General features: G+C 41.0%; 1 protein-coding gene across 7 annotated transcripts; it reads right to left on the bottom strand.

Moving 5' to 3' along the window:
* Nucleotides 1–1,187: 1,187 nt before the first annotated feature.
* On the bottom strand, nucleotides 1,188–18,577 carry NIPA2 (NIPA magnesium transporter 2). 7 transcript variants are annotated; one of them, XM_064484647.1, is made up of 8 exons: nucleotides 18,263–18,577; nucleotides 17,403–17,538; nucleotides 14,740–14,860; nucleotides 10,627–10,854; nucleotides 9,188–9,244; nucleotides 7,473–7,563; nucleotides 6,119–6,279; nucleotides 1,188–2,510 (listed from the first exon to the last, which is right to left on the bottom strand). In XM_064484647.1, the coding sequence occupies exons 4-8, from the start codon at nucleotides 10,763–10,765 to the stop codon at nucleotides 1,876–1,878; spliced, it is 1,083 nt and encodes a 360-aa protein (XP_064340717.1). In that variant the 5' UTR covers nucleotides 10,766–10,854; nucleotides 14,740–14,860; nucleotides 17,403–17,538; nucleotides 18,263–18,577; the 3' UTR covers nucleotides 1,188–1,875. The 7 variants fall into 7 exon arrangements, with proteins under 7 accessions (XP_064340717.1, XP_010980409.1, XP_064340719.1 ...); XM_010982107.3 differs by having other exon boundaries at nucleotides 18,290–18,577; XM_064484649.1 differs by lacking the exon at nucleotides 14,740–14,860.
* Between the last annotated feature and the right edge of the window lie 1,109 nt (nucleotides 18,578–19,686).

Below are 19,686 nucleotides of genomic sequence, written 5' to 3'. Positions count from 1 at the left end.
CCTTGTGAGAAGAGACAAGCTCATGATGATAACTTTCATATGGCTTTGGAAATGTTACTTCCAGAATCCAGGGGCATCATACACGCTACCAAAAGTGAATCTGTGAACTACTCTTGTTACTATTCAGCCTTGAGTTACATGCAACAGAACTGTTCTTTACATAAAAAGTTACCGAAAGATGTTGCTTTTGGTAATGGGAAATCATAACCCAGGAGCCAGTCTTCTGCTACAGATTGATAGTATCTGTGCTCTCCGTATAATGGAACATATAGAATATGATGAAACATTAAGTATAATGACTGAATTTAAGTAATTCACATCACTGAGTTTTATAAGACTTAATTATAAACCAAATAAAAATTTCAAGTGCTGTACGATGTTAAAGAATTTATTATTAATAACCTCTGCATTCTCAACGAGGGCAGTATCACACCCAAAGGGGTGAAAATTGGTTCTCTGTTGTATACAAAACACAGATATACATAGAGTACATAAACAGAGTGTATCTGTGGTGGTAAAATTACATGGAGAGGCAGTTAAAGTCTACAAAGGCTCCTTAGAGGGTCAGTAATAAAATGTCGGGAAAATGGAATTTACTTCGTGAAACCTGGATGTCACCTCTGCCCTGACAAAGCCGTGGACAGTGAGGCTCAGTGCCGGCTGGTTACATGATGGGCTGAGCTGGGGGACCCTGGGCAGGGGCAGCAGAATGGAAACAAGTTCTTCCTACCCCAGTGGGAATTAGCTGTCAATATTTTTTAAGGCCAATTAATCCCATCTGTGATGATAGGTTTTGAAGCTGGATGGAGTTCATTATACTAGTCTACCTTTTTTTGCATATATTTGAAATTTTCTGTAAACATTTTTTTCCCATGGATGTTTTTAAAAAACTGAAATATATAGTGGTCCGAACAAACTCTTAAGCAAAGTAAAATATGTGATACAAAAAGACTGTATTTTATAAACACCGTTTATTCTAAGCATTCAGACTTAGAAAAGAACTTTGTTTCAATTTGTTTTTATTATAACATGAGCTAGATTTAAGAAATTACCCTAGTCTTCTGACTTTATCTCCCAGAGTTGTTAGATGAGCTAAATGACAATATAACTCATTATGAAAATATACTGAAAAGTACAAGAGCTGATGTAACATGGTAATCACGGTTCCAGGTATCAAGGAATTAGAGTAACTGAAAAAAAAAAAAAAAAACAAAACCAGCCAGGCTGCAGCCCAACAGAAAAAAACAGGTTTAACAAGGTGCCGTCAAGCAAGACCATCAAATGTGCACGATGTCGAGTCACAGCCTGAGAAATATTTCCATCGGGTGATCTCCTACCTTGTTTGTTTTATTAATGAATTTCCTTCATTTAATAACTTAGGAGTCTCTTAAATTAACATTTCAAAATTAAAATCATCAAACAGGTGCCATTTTTAAAGGTAAAGTAAACTACAGGATAATGTATTGAGTTAATTTTGTTCTTTTTTAAATCAAAAAGCTTTAAAATGGTTAAAGAGATTGATGGAGTGGGGATGACAAATGTACATTTCAGACTTTCATCACCAATGAAAAAATAAAGCATTTTTATAGACTTAAAACTGTCATTAGTGCATTTAGATTTTGGTGAAGGAAAATTTAAAATACCTCTACAATAACACAATGTTAATAGAAATTGGCCATGTACTGAGGTCATTTTAGTGAGCTACCATCATTTAAATATAAGAAAAGTAATTTCTTGGTCCAATTTAGTGAAACCTTAAAAAAGATTGTCTCTAGAGAACATTATTTGAGAACAATGCTTTTTCAGACACATTCTGATATTCAAATCCACTTTATAACACGGTTACAGATTAACCTTTTAATTACATCTTTCTTACTAAAAAGCTGTCAGACTTCCATTTCTTCGGGAGATGTTTTCACCAGTGTGTTGTTCGATTCCACAGGTTAAGCTCTCCTCATTATTATTAAGAACTTCATACATGTTAGTGAGACTGCCATTCATCGCTTTGTCATCTTTCCGAAAAGACACAGGCAGACTTGCTAGACTAAAGCTGACGTCTTTAAAGGCATGCAACAGAAATATTCCCACAATGATTGTAAAGAAGCCACTCAGAGTACCAATGACATCATCAACAGGCATATCTTGCCACTCCTTGAAAAGGATAGCTGAACAAGTTAAAACTGATGTCGTAAAGAATACGTAGTATATTGGAGTCACGATGGAAGTGTTGAATATGTCCAGGGCCCTGTTCAGGTAATTAATCTGTGTGCTCACACAGACTATAAGGCTCAGCAGCAGAATCCAGGCCAAGGGGTGTCGCAGCACAGGCTTTCCAGCAAACAGCTCTTTGATAGCAATGCCCAGGCCCTTAACACAGGAGACTGAAAATGCTCCGATCACAGAGCAGATTGTGATGTACACAAGAATGTTTGTCTGTCCATGGCGAGGTCCCACCACAAAGATTAGTATCAAGGACACAATGATCACAAGTGTTGCAAAGGCCACAAAACCTGCAGGAGGCAAGGAAAAATTCTATTCAGTCAAATGTTTTACGGACTGAAAGAAAACTGAGAATCCAAAACAAGATATTAACTCAAGAGGAAGGAGAAAAGGTGTGGCCCTAAAACAAAACTCAGCCTGCTTCTGCTGGGGCAGTACACGCGTGAATATTTAGCCAGATGCACACGATGGAAGCTTAACACAAACCTGACAGCAGTACACAATCCAGGGGGCTGAACCTGCGGACACGAAACCTCAGGTATGGAGGACGGATTAGAAAGTGGGTTTTCTCGGGCGTCCCTACCCCATGTTGTTAAAGGGTCAAACGTATATCAAAGAAAATGGAATAAGGCTGCCCGACCGCTGTCTATTCCAGAACACCGTGCTACTCCCCACCCACTGGTGCTCTAACTCTAAGGACAAATGCAATCAGAACAATAAAAAAAAAAAAACAGTGGAGAGAAGTCATGAGATGACCCTGAGATGCTCAACAGTTTACAGATGCTAAAGAACATTTGTCTAAAAAGGAGTAAATGTTTAAAATCTTTGGGGACGACCACTAGGGTAAAGAACAAATCAATACAAGAACTTGGAAATCACTGGCAGGGTTCCGGCTGGATACAGAGACCTGAACTCGGCATGGTAAGAGCTTCCGATGGGGCAGCACCGCGGGCTAGGCGCTCTTCTCAGCAAGTTGCACTGAGTAACTCATTAAATCCTCACAATTACCCTGTAACACAGACACTGTCATCTCCATTTTAAGACAAGGAAACTGAGACACAGCAGTCAATCTTTCCACTTCTCAAATTCTGCTATTAAAATGAACAGTTAATAGGATTTTTAAGGAAGCAAACACAAAAACAAGAATAGGTGACAGCAACATTATGAAATAACTGATACGAGCAGATCTAAGAAAGCTGCAGCCAGTATCAGCAGTGACTGAAGATCAGACAGTGACTCAGTTTGCAACAAAGCATGCTCTAAAGATGCAAACTACCTCTGGAAGTGGGGTGACGGGGAGACTGAAAACAGGAGGCCTGGCTGCAAGTCCATTCAGGAAGCAATGAGACCCCAGGTCCCTGCCTGGTTCTGAACACCTGAGTGACTGCTCCTCAGGCCACCGTGAGCAGGACGACCCTAGGCCAGCTGGGTGTGTGCTGCTTCGCCAGAATGGGGGCTGGAGTAATGCATGTGTCTAAGATGGTAACCTCCTCCCCACTTGAATCATCGGATGCTGGCAGCCACACTTTGCTGGGGATCTGGCCAGCCCAACTCAGAAGGCAGTCAAGGATCACCAGGAGAGGCCAAAACAACCAGAAAAACAAAGCCTTTGTTGGCTCCATATAAACAGAGGGAAACTTTAAAATAGGTAAATTGCCACCCCCAGCCCCCCAAAAGAAAACAATTAAAACTACCATTAATATCCTCGGAGAGACAATGATGAAATATGAGAGCAATCAAAGCAGTCAGAACTGGAGGGGCCACAATCTGGGGAGAAAGGAAGTCCACTCAGGGCAGCAGCAGAGTCGAGAGCAGGAGTGAGGGTGGCGCAAAGGCCAGCAGACAGTGGTAACCTGGGGCCTGTGGGAGTTTCAGTAGATAAGGTTAAAAGAAAAGGTGGAATTTTGGGCTGCCTAACCTTAAGCTGGGACACAAGGGCCAAGATTCCAGGAAGGAGGAAACTGAAGAGAAGTGAGCACACATTTCCGTGAGCAATTCCCCTTAGGGAGCCTGTGGGCACAGAGCTACACACACCGAGGTCAGAGGAGCCAAGCGGACAGCCTGGCAAGGCCAAAGGGCTGAGCAGAGAGGCCTGAAGTCTCGGGTGCCGAGACAGACACTGGCATCCACAGCTCACCAAGGTGGAGAATCCAAGTGAACATCCCAGCCTAACCACTGAGAACCAGAGGGCTACGGCCAAGGATAAAGGCAGAATGGAAAGAACCAGCCCCAGTAAAGCTTGAAACAATACTTCAGGCTGCAGGCGACCTGCTGTGCTCTTATCTGCCCACCTCAAGAAATTTAAGTTCTGTCTGAAGGAAGAAAACATCACTTTAGAGTCTTCACACTTTTTAATATACTACGTCCAGCATTCAATCTAAAACATCCAAAGACAAAACTACATGACTGAAAACCAAAGGAAAAACAGATCCCAGTAACAGGCCCACGAACAGTCCTGATACTGAAGTCTGCATACAAAGACACCAAAGCACCTAGGACGGCGGGGAGCGGCCGCACCCCACCACGCGTGCGTGGCTGCCGGGGCTGCGCTGTACGTCTGGAAGCTGGTCAGAGTGTGACTTATGTCATGTGGGGTTATTGCCACAATTAAAAAAAAATCAAAGAAGGAAAGCAAGCTCTTGGAAATTAAAAATACAACAGCAGAACAAAAAACTCAAAAGAAGGGCTGAGGAAATCTCCCAGAAGACAGAGTAAAAAGCCAAAATGGTAAAAATATGAGAAATACGTGATAAAAAACTATGTAAGAAAATTGATGGCCTAGTTTAGGAGGTCCAATCAGCAGGAAGAACATGAAGAATTTCACAAATAGAAAGCAGAGAAAAGACTATAAAAGGAGTAATTCAACTCCCCAGAGTAAGGCATGATTCTCCAATTAAAAAGATACATCACGCACCTAACACAATGGGTAAAAACGGACCACATCTAGGCACATTACTGGGAAATGGCAGACCATGAGGGCAGAAAGGACATCCTACAGGTTTCCAAAGACAAAAGATCAGTCTCATATAAAAGATAAAGAATCAAGGGAAAAAGAAAAAAAGAATCAACTGTGTGTGTTTTCTCAGCAGCACCACTGGAAGTGACGAGGTAATGAGGTCACCATGGTAGACTAAAGACATTTTGATCCATGTAAGGTCGCAAAGTCTGATCTCTTCCTGCACCTCTCCTGTCTCCTACCAGAGCAGCTCCACCAAAACGAAGGTGCAAACCCAGGACTCAGGAAACAGGATCCAAGAAGGAACACAAGTGCGAAGGGTCCCCCAGGACACTGATGAGGGAAAACCCACGATGTCAGCTGTGCTGGTGGCCTCAAGACATCTGTCAAAACTGAGGCCAAACAAGGCTGTGGGAGAGAGTGCCATGCAGAGGTGACAAGGCGAGAATACCGAATGCGTCTGAAATTACTGAGAAGAGCAGAATTAGGCCACTGGGGAAGAGTTTCAGGATGGACAGAAATTCGAAGAAAACTAAGCAAACAAGATCAGTATTAGTTCAGGAAAATCACAGGTCAAACAAGAAAGGAAAAGTGATCATACGCATTATATGTCCATGCTGAGAATAAAAGTTGAGTAGTGATGATAAATAAAATAAGTCATTTAAACAGAACTAAAGAGATATGCAATTGGTAACAGACACAATAATGCCCAAAGGCAAGCAAGTGGCAAGAATATAAGCATGTTATTTAGAGACACCAAGTTAAAGAACAAAAGAAACAAGGGCTTAGGGGGCGGGTGGGGGAGGAAAAGGACCACAATTTTCCTAATAAGCCTCGTAGAACAACTGGCCTCTTCACATGCACGTAAAATTTTGATTGCAATAAAAGCTAAGTTGAAAAGTAGAATGCAGTAAGACAAGTAAAACTCTTCTTTTGTCTTACCTGGATCCCCTAGCTTGTGAGACATTTCATTTAAAGTCTCAATCTCCTCTTCTTTTGGAGCATGAATAACCATAACTGTAGATCCCAGGATACTAAGCAAACACCCAATTTTTCCATGAAGATTAAGCCTTTCATTTAGAAAGTATGAAGACAGAATGGCACTAAAATGGGGGGAAAAGTGGAGAACATTAAAATAATTAGCTACTTTTCTCATTTTTAAGTATCAGTACAACTCAGAATTTAAATTACTGAACTCCAACTAAAACAGTGAGCTTATGAAGATTCTGGCTTCCAGCCAAGGTGAAGAAAGTGCACATTCAATTATAAAATGCAAGTTTCTGGGGAACCACCTGCTTCATCATACACTAAATCAGTATAGTTACCATCTTCCCACTGTAGGACATCAAGGTGAAATTTGTAATAAACAGAGCTATGATACAAATTTATATTCTAATTAAAACTCTACATCCAAATCAATAATTAAAATTTGCTCAACTTTAATTTATCCCTACTGGTTGATGCATCCTTTGTACATTTTCATTTAATTCTATGTAATCTGCCTATTAATTAAATTTTCAAATTTCAATACTGTATCGCTAGTTTTATCAAATTCTTTCTAAAAAGTACAAATCTATGAATATAATAATGGCATTACATAGAGAAAATTTAGGATAAAATGACATGTTCCATAATATATCTTTATATATTTTCCATAATATATGGCATCTTACATCTTTATACATTTTGTATACTATATAGTATCTTAAAAATAACATAATCTGCATATAATATTGATTTCTGTATATACTATCTTGAAAAAAAAACACGTATCAATGAGCCAACTTTAGGAATAGCAGCCAAAATCCAGACTTCAATATGGGCTTAGCTGTTTGGGCTAATGATTAAAACAACAGAAACAGAAGTCTTGGACTCATCCTTCCCAACAAGTACCCAGGCCAGTCTGCAGCCTTGCCTCAACCCATGGTTTTCTGTAGAAGGTACAGATGTCTATTCATCACCAACCACCACCTACCAAAGTATGCATGTGGCAAATGATCAACACTGCTTAACACATGCAACTTGGAATTTTGAAAAATTGAAATTAAAGGAGAACCAGTGCTGGCTCTGAATATAAGCAAGACAAAGCATAAAAGCACTTTCTCCCATAAACTGACAGCTTACCTGTGCACAGAGGGTAACTTTTCAAAAGCAAATTATTACACAGCGTAAAAAAAAAGTTCTCAAGGTTGTTTAAATGTAAATTATGCTGAACATATGTAATCAGATGGTACTGTAAACTTCACCGACTGAAACACCAACTGCTGTTTCTGCGTGTGGAGGGTAGGGGCCTTACCTTACTAGGACACTGAGTGCTCCTAACGGAGTCACTAGGGTGGCTGGTGCAAAAGCGTACGCAGCAAAGTTGGCCACCTCGCCAGCTCCCACTTGGAGACAGAGAACAAAAGAAAACTCTCAGATACAGGAATACATCCACTCAAAATGGAAATGCCTGCATTTATTTACATATTTTTATGTACTATTTGAATCGAAATTACTGTCTCCGTATTTTCTCCCATCCATTCATCAGGGTTGTCCTGTAAGTTATCAACATTAGAGTCGAAACCAATCAGAAATACAAGTCTATAATTTTAATTGAAAAGATCAAATTTATGCTTATATATGGGTTTATTAATTTAAAATTTAATAGATATTTATATCCTACGACCACAAACACAAAAAACAGGCTGCCTGACTGTCCTCCAGCACAGTAACTGGCTTCAGAGGGACCACTCCAAGCAGTCAAGGCACAACGTTAATGTCTCTGACGACCTGGGCTCGGAAGTCACACGCCATCACCGTACTCTTCGATCACACCAGGCCAGCGCTAATTCAGTGTGAGAGAGACTCACTCAGAAGTGTGAATACTGGGGGTGAGAACCTGGGTGGGCTATCCTGGACACTGCCTACCACCCCCTAATAGGCCAGCTGCTGTTTCCTCCTGCTTCACGTGTTCTCCCAAACAGCCACGTGGCCAGCCCCCTCACTTCCTTTGTATATCTTACTCAAATTTTATCTTTTTGGTGAGGCTTGCCCTGGCCCCCCTCAACTGAAATCTAAACCTCTCTATCCTTCATTTTATCACATCCCTACTCTACTTTACTCCTAGCAAATGTTGGCATTTATCACTAACAAACACCTTTGAACTTATCTTGTTTACTGTCATCCATGTACAAGGTAAAGTCTCATCTGGGTAAGGATCTTTCTGTTTATTTGACTAGTATACCTCTGGCACCTACAACTCCTGGTGTAGGAGAAACGATCAAGAAATATTTGCTGAATGAATAGTCAAATCAATCTCTTCGTTATTTCAACTGCTCTTCAACTTAGAAAAAAAATCGCATAACTTAATCCTGAATATTTTGAAGGCTCGGTGTCTTAAGGATCACTTTTTCTATGTACCTTTTTACAGGTTATTATCGAAATAAGCATGGGAAGTCTTATCAAATGCATATCTCCTTTCCAATTTGGAATGAAAATCAATGGAGAGGCAGGAATTAAAAACAGGATGTTTTCTGTATCTTTCATTTTCAAAATCGCCTTTTTGTTTTTAAGGATTTTTTTAAATTTACATTTATTTGGGGGAGAAGGACGTCATTTATTTTATTTATTTATTTTTAGAGGAGGTACTGGGGACTGAACCCAGGACCTCGTGCATCCCAAGCACATGCTCTACTGAGCTATCCACACCCCCAAAATCACCTTAAACTGAGCAGAACCTTTTCAAATGCGTGCGCATACATACACACACACACACACACACACACACACACACAGACATATTTCAATCAGATAGGAAAAAGAAAGTCTTCTCATTCAAATTAAATAAGCTTTTTAACTGCTAAATGACTTTTATAGGTTTTACCTTTACATATTTTGAGTTTTGTTCATTTAAAAAAACAGGATTTATTTGAAGTTTTAAAATTTGCTGGTAATATGAGGCTATAATAGTGTATGTAAAAATTTCAATGAACAGCAATAGTATCTTCTTGGAATGTTTTCTATACATACTTGATAGCAGTCCAGCCCACCACAACCATTCTTTAAGATATGCATGGCCACCTTGACCTGTGAATGAAAATATATTTCACTTCTTTGGAAGATTATCAGACCCTTGTAACTTCATGACAACTACCAGTAATGACAGATTTTAAAGTCTCATTTGCTGATTATTCCTACTCTGAATAGTTTTCATCATGATTACACAGGGGATGTCTTAGATAATATTTTTATGATTATCTTAGAAAAGGGGACGTGAGGATCATGAGAAGGTGAGTGAAGGAATTAAATCAAAACTCACATTCAGTTCATACTTCATTCTTTTCTGAACTCAGTTTCAATAAATAAAGAGAATGAACCACAAGAAGTAGCCCAACTTCAAATGAATTAGTCAGAAAGTGGATAAGCCATTTAGGTGTGGGTTAGCCCCACTTATGAGACAGTGCCCAGGGAGAAAGGGGTCCTATACTGACCAGACATAAAAAGATGAAGCACCGCTCACAGTCTGGGGCTTCCAGGATACTTAACCTGCCTGTTTACTCGACTATCTTCCAGACCAAATTAATAAAATCAGAAGCAATCTGCACTTAAGCCTTTGTTCAAAAGAAAAAGCCAACGGGAATGAACCCTTTGACATGCACCTCCACCATGGACAATGAATACCTGCCTTAGGAATGAGGAAAACGCGTGTTCAAGCAGTGTATGCCAACACTTTCTCCCTTCTTCACTAAAATCTAGTAGAGGCTATTGTTTGCAGACAGCTTGATTAGGTTTGGCCATACAGATGGCACAGGAAAGAGAAAGGTAGTTATTTTTTTTTACTGCCAAAGCAGGTTTCCCTATGAGGTCAGAACTGGGCCTGGAACTGAAGCAGAGACTGAATGACGGAACACGACTAGTATGCAGCAGGATGCTGGCAGCTGTCGTGACGCCCCAGACGAAGTCAGAGGGGGTTTAATCACGTCAGGTCTTGTGACTTGTCAGCAGTTTCTGGGAATCACTCAGCTGATTACACTTCAATGTAAGAAGGCCCTCTCTTTCCTTCCTGCTAACTTGTGATCATCAGGAAAAATATCTAAGGTAAAAGTCAAACTTCTACTATCACAGACAACAGATCCTAGCCTTCAATAAGATTCTGATTCTATCCAGATATCCTCATTTCCTCCTCGGCAGATACATCAAAATGTAAAGAAAAGGCTGGATGGGCACTGGTCTCTATTTCCACTTTGACAATAATGGCAAGAGTGAGTACTTCACTTATTTCAACATCTTCTTACTTTTTATTTTTCTCATTGCAAAAATAATGTTTGGTTTTCTATAAGCACTTACAACTCTTGCACAGTTCAAAGTTCTGAATATAGTCACTAGGAAGGAAGATGTGGTCCCCTACAGTCCAGCAACCTAAGTATGTTCACTGATACCACTTCAGAGTCACACAGGCCACAACCTACCTGCCCTCATGGAGCCTTTTCTGGCGAGTCGCAGAAGGCCTTTTTTTTTCAAAATGAAACTCCCTCCAATGAAAATGCTGGAGCTCATAGCCAATCCCAGACCAATATAAAAGTCATACTTTCCACGCCCCTGGCTCATTTCGTTTGCTACTTAAGTTACTGTGAATCACATTGATCAAGAACAGAGAAACTGCTGGTGCTGGAGGCAGGATGATGCAGTCTTCAAACCTGAACGATGCAAAACAAGATGAGATTTTCACAGGATGATCACGACTCAGTCACAATCACATGCAATTCAAAATTTCACTCCATTTCTCTTCTCATAAAAGAATTTTACTACTATTAATAAAATATATATATTTACCATTTACATTTAGCACTAATCTAATTCTACTTCTTCCACCTACGGTGAAAGATGGGATCATGAAATGAAACCATACTTAAAAACCGAACTCATGGAAACACGGAACTCATGGAACTCATGGAAAACCCCCAGAGGCAGGGGTAGAGAGCAGGCCAAACGAGTGAAGGGGGTCAAAAGGTACAGACTCCCAGTTACAAGACGAGTAAGCCCTGGGGATGTAATGCACAGCACACTGACACAGTACAATACTGCACTGTATCTGAAAGCGGCTAAGAGAGTAGGTCTTAAAAGTTCTCATCGTAAGGAATGAAAAAAGTGTAACTGTGTGGTGATGGATGGCAACTAAACCTACTGTGGTGATCATTTTGTGATATATACATTATGTGGCACATCTTAAACTAATACAATGTTAACATGTCAGTTATAACTCAGCAGAACTGGAAAAAATTTAAAACCCATATTTAAATTGATTTTATAAACTCTGGTTTCATATTTTAAAAACATTTCCAGTCTTTGCTGGACAGTCCATAGTAACAAAATTTTGCTGATAAGAAAAAAAATGAATGAAAATCAAGCATAAAAATATACAAATCTACTTTATAAATATATTTACCAAGTTCACAGATGTGCCCTTTTCGATATTCTACACAGAGAATCAAAAAATTTTCTCACCCATATATTCTCTTTTTAGAAATCTATATAGATAGAAACATATGGTAATTTATTTCTTATTTAACCTATTTGCGGGTGTGTGAGGAGAAGGCAGGGTTCACATTACTTTGTTAGCAGAGGATAATAACTCCAGCAGACAGAAGTTGCCAGGGTTTGTATGTGGTACTGGTGGGCTTTAGAGAACATGAGTGCCATGGACCCTAGAGGACTCAAGCCATAAGACCAGACAGGATGCAGAGGCTTACCAAAGACCGCAATTTTTTTCCCAGTCAACTCAGAACCCTGCTGACAGACAAACTAAAGCAGAGGAAAAAACATTACTCAGCTACAAGTAATGATGGTTATAACTATGACTGGTTATAACTAACTGCCAGTCCAACCTTCTGGTATGTCTTGAGATTTTTTTTGTCCTACAATTTAACAATTGAGTCCCAGAACTAAAATGCAATTCAGTCAGGATCCTTAGTCATTAACCCTCACTGACTAGCCAAGTTTTTCCGTTCTTCAGGTTAAGGGACTCTGGCCTTTAACAAAGGCAATGTAACTTCCTATAAACCTAGCTCCTCAAGTACCTTATCCATCCACTCAGTTTTCACTGAACACATGTTATGGGAGCTAAGCATTATGCTAAGCTCTCTGGATGAAATGGTGATAGCTTTTAGTCTTCGTGGGGAAACAGACAAGGAACAGATTGGGGTGGAGGCTGAGAGAAACAGGTGAAGGTAACAATGTAGTATCTTTGTATGGTGACAGATGGTAACTAGGCTTATGGTGATCATTTTGTAACACAGTAATGTCAAATCACTATATTGTGCAGTGGGAACTAACACAGTGCTGTCAATTATACCTCAAAAGGAAAAAAAAAGAAATTTTGATATTAAACTTCCAGGTGTGACAAAACATTTTTTACAATGGTGCTTTACTATAATTGATAAAGATTTGAGAAGGTACTTCAACACAAAAGAATGAAGCTCTCTCTCTGCAAGTATGTCTAGTTTTTCAAATCTGGTGACTTAGTCTGAATCAACTCCTTCACTTCTACATATCGATAAATAGAAACGACAAAAATGAAAGATAAGTTTCAAATCTATAATTAGACTGCTCTACCACACACACACACAAAAAGATTGTAACCAAAAAAAAAAAAAAAAAAAGTATGCTCACAGTGTTCCCACCACACCCTAAACAACTGGTTTATCCGTGTTCATGACGCAGTCACCCTCAGCAGAGTGCCAGCTCCTGGCTTCCTGCACACAAGCCACCTTTTTCACCCTGTGAACCTAGCTATCTAGCGGTTTCAAAATATGCCTTAAAACACTGGGTGAACACAGATAAATGAAAATCATATTTACTGGCCTTAAAAAAGTTAGCTATTCTTGAGTGGTCATTTAATAGACAGAAAACCACTGCATCATTCAGATCAGTAGCCTAACATGCAACCACTGTTTTACAGCCTGTAAGATGAAGAACTGTAACAAGCTCTCGGTGTGCTGGGAAGTGACAGTACCACATACAAGTAACCATGCAAAGATAAGAGTAATCAAGGTTGGAAAAAGGGAGAACCTAGCTACCAAACACGGCAGCCCGCTGGGCAGGTATATCTTTCTCATGAGCAAGAGTCACCGAACTTTAACAAAACATAAAATCCTCCTTCTCCTTTAACCATTATCTTCATGGAACATTGTTTTAATTATCACACAAGTTCTACTGAGGAAGTGATTTCTTAAAATTCCCTAGTTCATCAATCTCCCTTTTGAAGGTCTGAACAGAACAAGCCAACCTATAGTCTGATAATTCTGGAATCAATAAAATGGAACTTAGTTATCTGCAGAGATGATACCCAGAAACAAGTAAGGTTTACCTGTAATTCCAATCCCAGTATAATGACAGCCTCACAAATCCAAAATTTTTTTCGATTTTAATTATATAAAACTGACCTTCAAATACCAAATTTATAACTATTTTACTAATATTTACTTACACTTATGTTAACTTTCACTAAACACACGTGACATACACGTGGTCTAAGGTCTAAAGTTAAGACCCAAGATCACGTTTGGCCTTGACATCTGGTCACTGGGATGACGAACCACAAGTTCTCGCCCTCCCCGACTCTGCTCCCATGCCAGGTCCGAAGCCTAACAACCCACCTCATCATGGGGACTGGGCACAGCGCCTGCTTATCTTTGAGTAGTGCGCGTCCCTGCCCTGCCGCAAGTGTGCGGTGTCCTCCCAGCCGTAAAAGTGACTAATAAACTGCTCACGTGTGCCCCGTGTCAGGTGCCACAGGGAGGAAATCCCTCCTCTACCAACAAGGTGAAGAAGTGATTAAAATAACACTTTACAATGGAATCTTATTCATTTTATCCTGGGACCACTGAGAGTTCATTGCTCTTAACTTTACTATGCCTATATCTAAATTTTCTCCACATTTTACATAAAGTTGCACACCTTTTTACCTTTTTAAATTTGTATTTATTTATTATGGAAAATTTCAAAAACACAAAAAGTAGAGAAGGCCTTTTTTGGTCTGTTGGATCAATCTTATCATGCGTGTGGCTCTAGAGAGCTGACCCCTCTGCCCACCTCATTTCTCAACACAGGATCAAGGCTCCCTTCAGACAAGTGTCATCACTGCCCAGACACACCACAGCCCTCCCGCTCTCCATCCCACTACCTAAAACCTGCCCTTCGCCCAAGGCCAGCTCACACTTCAAGCTGTGCTACAAAGACTTCTCCAAGAGCTACAGCCCACGGCATTTTCTCTCCTTGGCACTTACTTTATTTATAGATAGCTTCAGAAAACTTGATTCCCAATTGCAGTTCTATCTTCGAATATAAACTCTAAAGTTTCTTCAAGACAACAACTTTTGGGTTTTTTTGGTGGTTTCCTCACAGAAGGCACTCATTTATACTGGCAAATTTGATTTGTAAGCTTTTCGAGGTTCGTTCACTCATGGAACTAACCGTGGGGGGCCGGGGGGAGGATGACAAGTAACAACAGTTGCGTGCCGTCAAATTACACAGCAGTCTCCAGCCACTAAATTAAGTAAATGAAATGATCTCATCTGACTTACAGTTTGAAAACAGGACATCAGTGTGAAAGTCCTGAAAGGAATAGTTGCTTCACTATTTTCGGACCTGGTAATGTTCTGCTCCCACTCTGTGTAAGTGAAGCTCAATCACAGCCGGGAGAGCCTAAAACAGAGATTATTTTTTAATTCCTTAAGGATTAGCTATGAGACAGAGTCAGGTTTAAAGACAGCTAAACAAGAAAACGTGGTAAGTTTCACTTCAACTAAGTTCCCAAACCAAAGATGACGGGCTGGTGGTGGTAACCTGTCCATCTTACCTCTCAGAAGGACTCGGGGGAAGGTCCCACTTACCCATGTCTGGCTGTTACTGTTATTTATATGTGGCCATCTGTTCCATAAACATATACTGAGCAGCTATGATGTGGCAGGCTTTGGAGTCATAAAGATGAGCAAAGTCCCTGTCCTCAAGGACCCCACAAACAAGCAAGAATTATGAAAATAATCTATTCAAATTGTAAACACACTTCTACTTTTAAAGACTTCTCAAATTTCCAACCTGTTCCTTCTAAACTTTCACACACTTAATCTTCACAAGTGGCTTTTACTAATATTTATGAATACTTAAAATGTTAACTTCCACTAAATTTAAGTATGTCAAAAGTGAAATTTAAATATCTCCAAGAAAACAAAATTATGAAATTGGTCCATCTCCTTCTAAAATGTGGAGAACACATAATTTAAGGAACAGAAATACATGGACAGCATTCTAATATCTGTAAGAAAGGCCTACATTAAGATTTGCTTTGCAGCAGGGAGGGTATAGCTCAGTGGTAGAGGGTGTGCTTAGCATGCACAAAGTTCTGGGTCCAATTCTAAAAAAAAATGCAGCTCTTAAAAAAAAGGATTTGCTTTGCAAAGTGACTTTCATCAATCAACAAAGTTAGCTAACTTTAAAAATTATACCAACTAAAGTACATTTATAGCTTTAAACTTGTCACAGTACTTTTGACATTTCATTTTCATAAAAGTATAAAAAGACAAGTGATAAGAGCCTCACGATGAAAAAAGTAGGCACAAAGATGTTAAGTAACTTATGCAGCTGTGGGGCAGCAGATTTAGGGTTAGAACCCAGGTCTCCTCATTCTCAGCCTTTTGCCTTTCCCACTGAAGTCTCCATTTAGGCCCCAACCTGGAACACAGGCCAGGCGCAGCTCCAACCAGCCTCTCAGTGTAGGTCATTGTCTTCCTGTCCAACCTGCTCTTCCTTGTGTCCTGACCCAGGCTCCACCATCCCCTTCACCCAGACTGCAATCAAGGGCAAGGGTGCCAGATGGATTCTACCTCTGAAATATGGCCTCGCACCTCCCGTCTCTTCCAACCCTAATCCAGCTTTAAAACATGCTGCTGCCACAATGCTCTCTAAAACACATCGCTGCCATCTCATTCTCCTGCTTAGAATGGCTCTTCACTTTTTACGGAAGTAAGTCCAAATTTTCTAACCCAGAAACGAAGAACTCTCACCACTTGTTCCAAATCTATCTTTTAAATCTTTGCTTCCCAATACTGTACTTCATGTACCCTGACTCTACCCTAGGCCAACACACTACTGTTTTATCCCTTTCATCTTTAAGGTCCTACTTCAAAAAAGCAATTCCACAATGAAGCCCTACTTGAATCTAGTAAGACAATCTTTTCTGGATTCCCTAGCCTTTAACCTGAATCTCTCTCTAGACACTTTTCTAGCCTGTATTATTACTAATGTACGTAACTCATATCCTCTTCGTTGCGGACAAGGGGTATGATTGTTTATCTCATTTAGTCAATCAACAAATATTTACATGAATACATACTATGTTCGAGGAACAGGGATATAGCAGTGAGTACAACAGACCAAAACCCTGCGCTCGTGGAATGTACCTTCTGTTGCAGGTAGGGCAATACAATAAACAAAGCAAATAAGGACATTACATTGGAAGGTAGTGAATACTATGGTATAAAGAAAAGCATGTTGAAGACACTGGGGAGTTGGGATAGGGGGCTTCTATTTTAACCAGGCTGGTCAGGAGGCCTCATGGAGAGGGTAACATTGAGCAAAGGCTTGAAAGATACTAAAAGAACAAAGCAGAGAAGAAGCAAGTGCAAAGGTACTGAGGTATGAGCAAGTATGCCATTTTCTAGGAAAAGAAAGGCCACTGTGGCTGACACTAACTGAGCAAGGGCAGGTGGGATACCACAGGGTACTTTTATACAATAGAAATATCCTGAAAACCAGTGTGATTGTTCCTTATTATCATGTCTCCCTAGTAGTAATATCTATCACTTATCGAACACCTATGAAGGCAGTGCTTCAGGTAATTGATATGTTAATTCTAATCCACAAAATAATGAGAAAAAGTATCATTACTCCACTTTGTAGATAAAGAAACCAAACTTTCCAGAGGTTAAATCACATGTAGAGGACCACACAGAAAGTTACACAGCCTGAACTGGAACTTAAGTGTCCACCAGACTCTACTTCTGTATACACAGCCCACATCATTAAAACCGCAGATTTCTCAGTCTTCACTTCTGCTTAGTTTCCACTGCTTTAACTTTTTCCAGTCTCTCATTTGGCTATTTTTAAAAGCAATACTAATAAAAACTACAGAACCTAAATCTCCAAGCCTATTAAGAAACATTAGTTATAAATTAAAATTTTAACTTACATGTAAGTTTAATATGGTCTCTCTTATGAAAAAAAGGCTGGAAGAGGTTTGAGATGACTTATTCACTCTCATTTCCTCGTTAATAATACCCTTTATTCTCATTTAAAGTTTTAAGCCCTGGCAGAGTAGCTCCAGCCTGGAAAGAAAAAAATACAGAATTGGGCAAAAGGGATGAATAGTTACTGAATACTTTTTAAAAATTTTTGGTTACGAGCCTGCATACTCGTTTTACTCATCAATTAACACAGTACCTACTCAACCGGGCATAACATACTGCTTCAACAGCTTCCTGGTATGAACCAAAATCTCTATTCTCTCACATTCATTCTTATTATTTAAAAACAAAAAATCACTAAGTGGGCTCACGGTATATAGAGAATTTCTAGACACAGAACCATTCCTGTAGTAAATGAATTGAAAAATCTAGTAGAGGTTCAAGAGACATGAACACTAAACTACAATGAGTTTAGTAAAGTTGTATGAAGAGGAAGAGAGGATTCAGTGGCTTTACAAAAGTTAGGAAATTAAGCAAGCCACGTTCAAAACGTTACAGCGACATCTAAAGCTTGTTCAACTATCAGTTAATATCTCCGCAGGAGCTGAAACAATCTTCTAAAACTCTCAACAAAATGAAACTATTTTAATGAACTTAATGACCACGCGCCCCGCACAGGGCCAGGCCAGGTTTCAGTGGGATTTACTGGCAATCCAATTCATGGTGCTACTTCTCGATGCAGATTAGGAGGAAAACCTCTTCCATCTCAGAACACGCGTGGCTCAGCGTTCCCCAGAGCCCTGAAGGGTCCTTCCCGACCCAAGATGGGCAGGCACCCACCCACAAGTAGCCCCTTGGCGCTTGCCTGAAAGGAAGAAAGTGGCGACCTCACCCCGGTCTGCAGGCCCGCCGCGCGGCTTCCTGTCCACTCTCCGGCCCCGGTCACCTCGGCTCACACTCCCACACAGGCCGCACTAGCCACCCCCTCCTGAGCTCGCGTGGCCAGCGCCTTCGTCGCCGTCCAGTGGGAGGTGCAAGCATCCGGGGCTGCAGCCGTGCGCGCCGCCTCCTCCATGGGGGAGCGCCGAGGGGAACCCGCCCCGGACGACCTCCGGTCCCCGCCGCCGCCACCGGGACCAAGGGGCGCCACCGAGGAGAACCTGGGCGCGGCCGAGTGACGCAAGAGGCGGCGCGCGCACGCGCAGTGCGGGGCGGCAAAGTTCCCGCCCCCGACGCGCTTTCGGGTGGTGTTCCGGTTTCTTTACCAAGTCCTGGTTGGCGGAGCGCAGGGGGCGGGCATAAGGGAGAAGGGTTGGAGGCAATGTTTTGCAAGCTAGTTTGCTGACCAGGGGACGAAAGTCCAAGTACCGCGTGCCACGAATTCCCACCTGCGGCAAGCATGTGAGGTTGCAGTTCAAGCCCTGTCCCTAGAGGGAAACGGTCCTGAGAGAGGGCAGGGGGCGGGGCGCAGGGGTGGGTTTGGGATCGCAGAGAGGCTAGACCAAGTGCGGGGATAGGCGGAGTAAGGCCTTTCCCAAATATTAACTAAGGGAACCTTGGATAAGTTTGTGGTTTGGTAAAAGCCCGTGAATGAGAAGGGTTGCCTGCCGTGTTAGTAAATAAAGAATGTTGTAGCCATCAAGCCACTATAGCCACCTTGATGGTGAGCCCTGGGGGATCTCAGGATGGAGACAAACGGGCTGCTGCTGCCAAGTCCTCGCCATCCTCAGGGTGAATGGGAACTGAGGGGACTCAGGATGGGAAAGAAACAGATATTGGTCCCAGATAGCCAAGGTGCATATGAAAGGAATGATTTCAATGAGCCCAGATTCTTGCACTTCCCATACATAGAAAAGTGCTAAATTCATTAACTTGAGATGTTTTGATTTTCTTTAATCAACAGTAATCTTTTGATGTTCTGACTACCTGGTTTTTGTTGCAAAACCCCCTATAAATCCTGGCTCCTCCCTTACCTCTTTGGAGAAGTCCCTTAGAACTATCTGAGAGGCTGTCACCTGGCCTTGAAGTCCTCAGAAAATCCGCCAAATAAAACATAATTCTCATCTTTCAGGTTGTGTAGTTTTTCAGTCGACAAACCCATCTCCCAACACTTGGAAGAGAGATTTATTTTTCATGAGATGCATAGGAAATCCACCTTGGCTGTCCCACCTTGGCTCCTCCTGGAACATAGAAATTTCCTGGGGGGAGCCCATCATCATGATTTCCTCAAAACAGGACACACAGAGGGCTCATTAATAAGAAGCCAGGAAGAGCAACTAGCTTGATCTG

This window comes from Camelus dromedarius, chromosome 4 (genome assembly GCF_036321535.1).
Source record: "Camelus dromedarius isolate mCamDro1 chromosome 4, mCamDro1.pat, whole genome shotgun sequence".
Taxonomy (NCBI): domain Eukaryota; kingdom Metazoa; phylum Chordata; class Mammalia; order Artiodactyla; family Camelidae; genus Camelus; species Camelus dromedarius.
The sequence above is the reverse complement of the archived record's forward strand: the minus strand, read 5'-3'. Positions and strand labels throughout refer to the sequence as shown.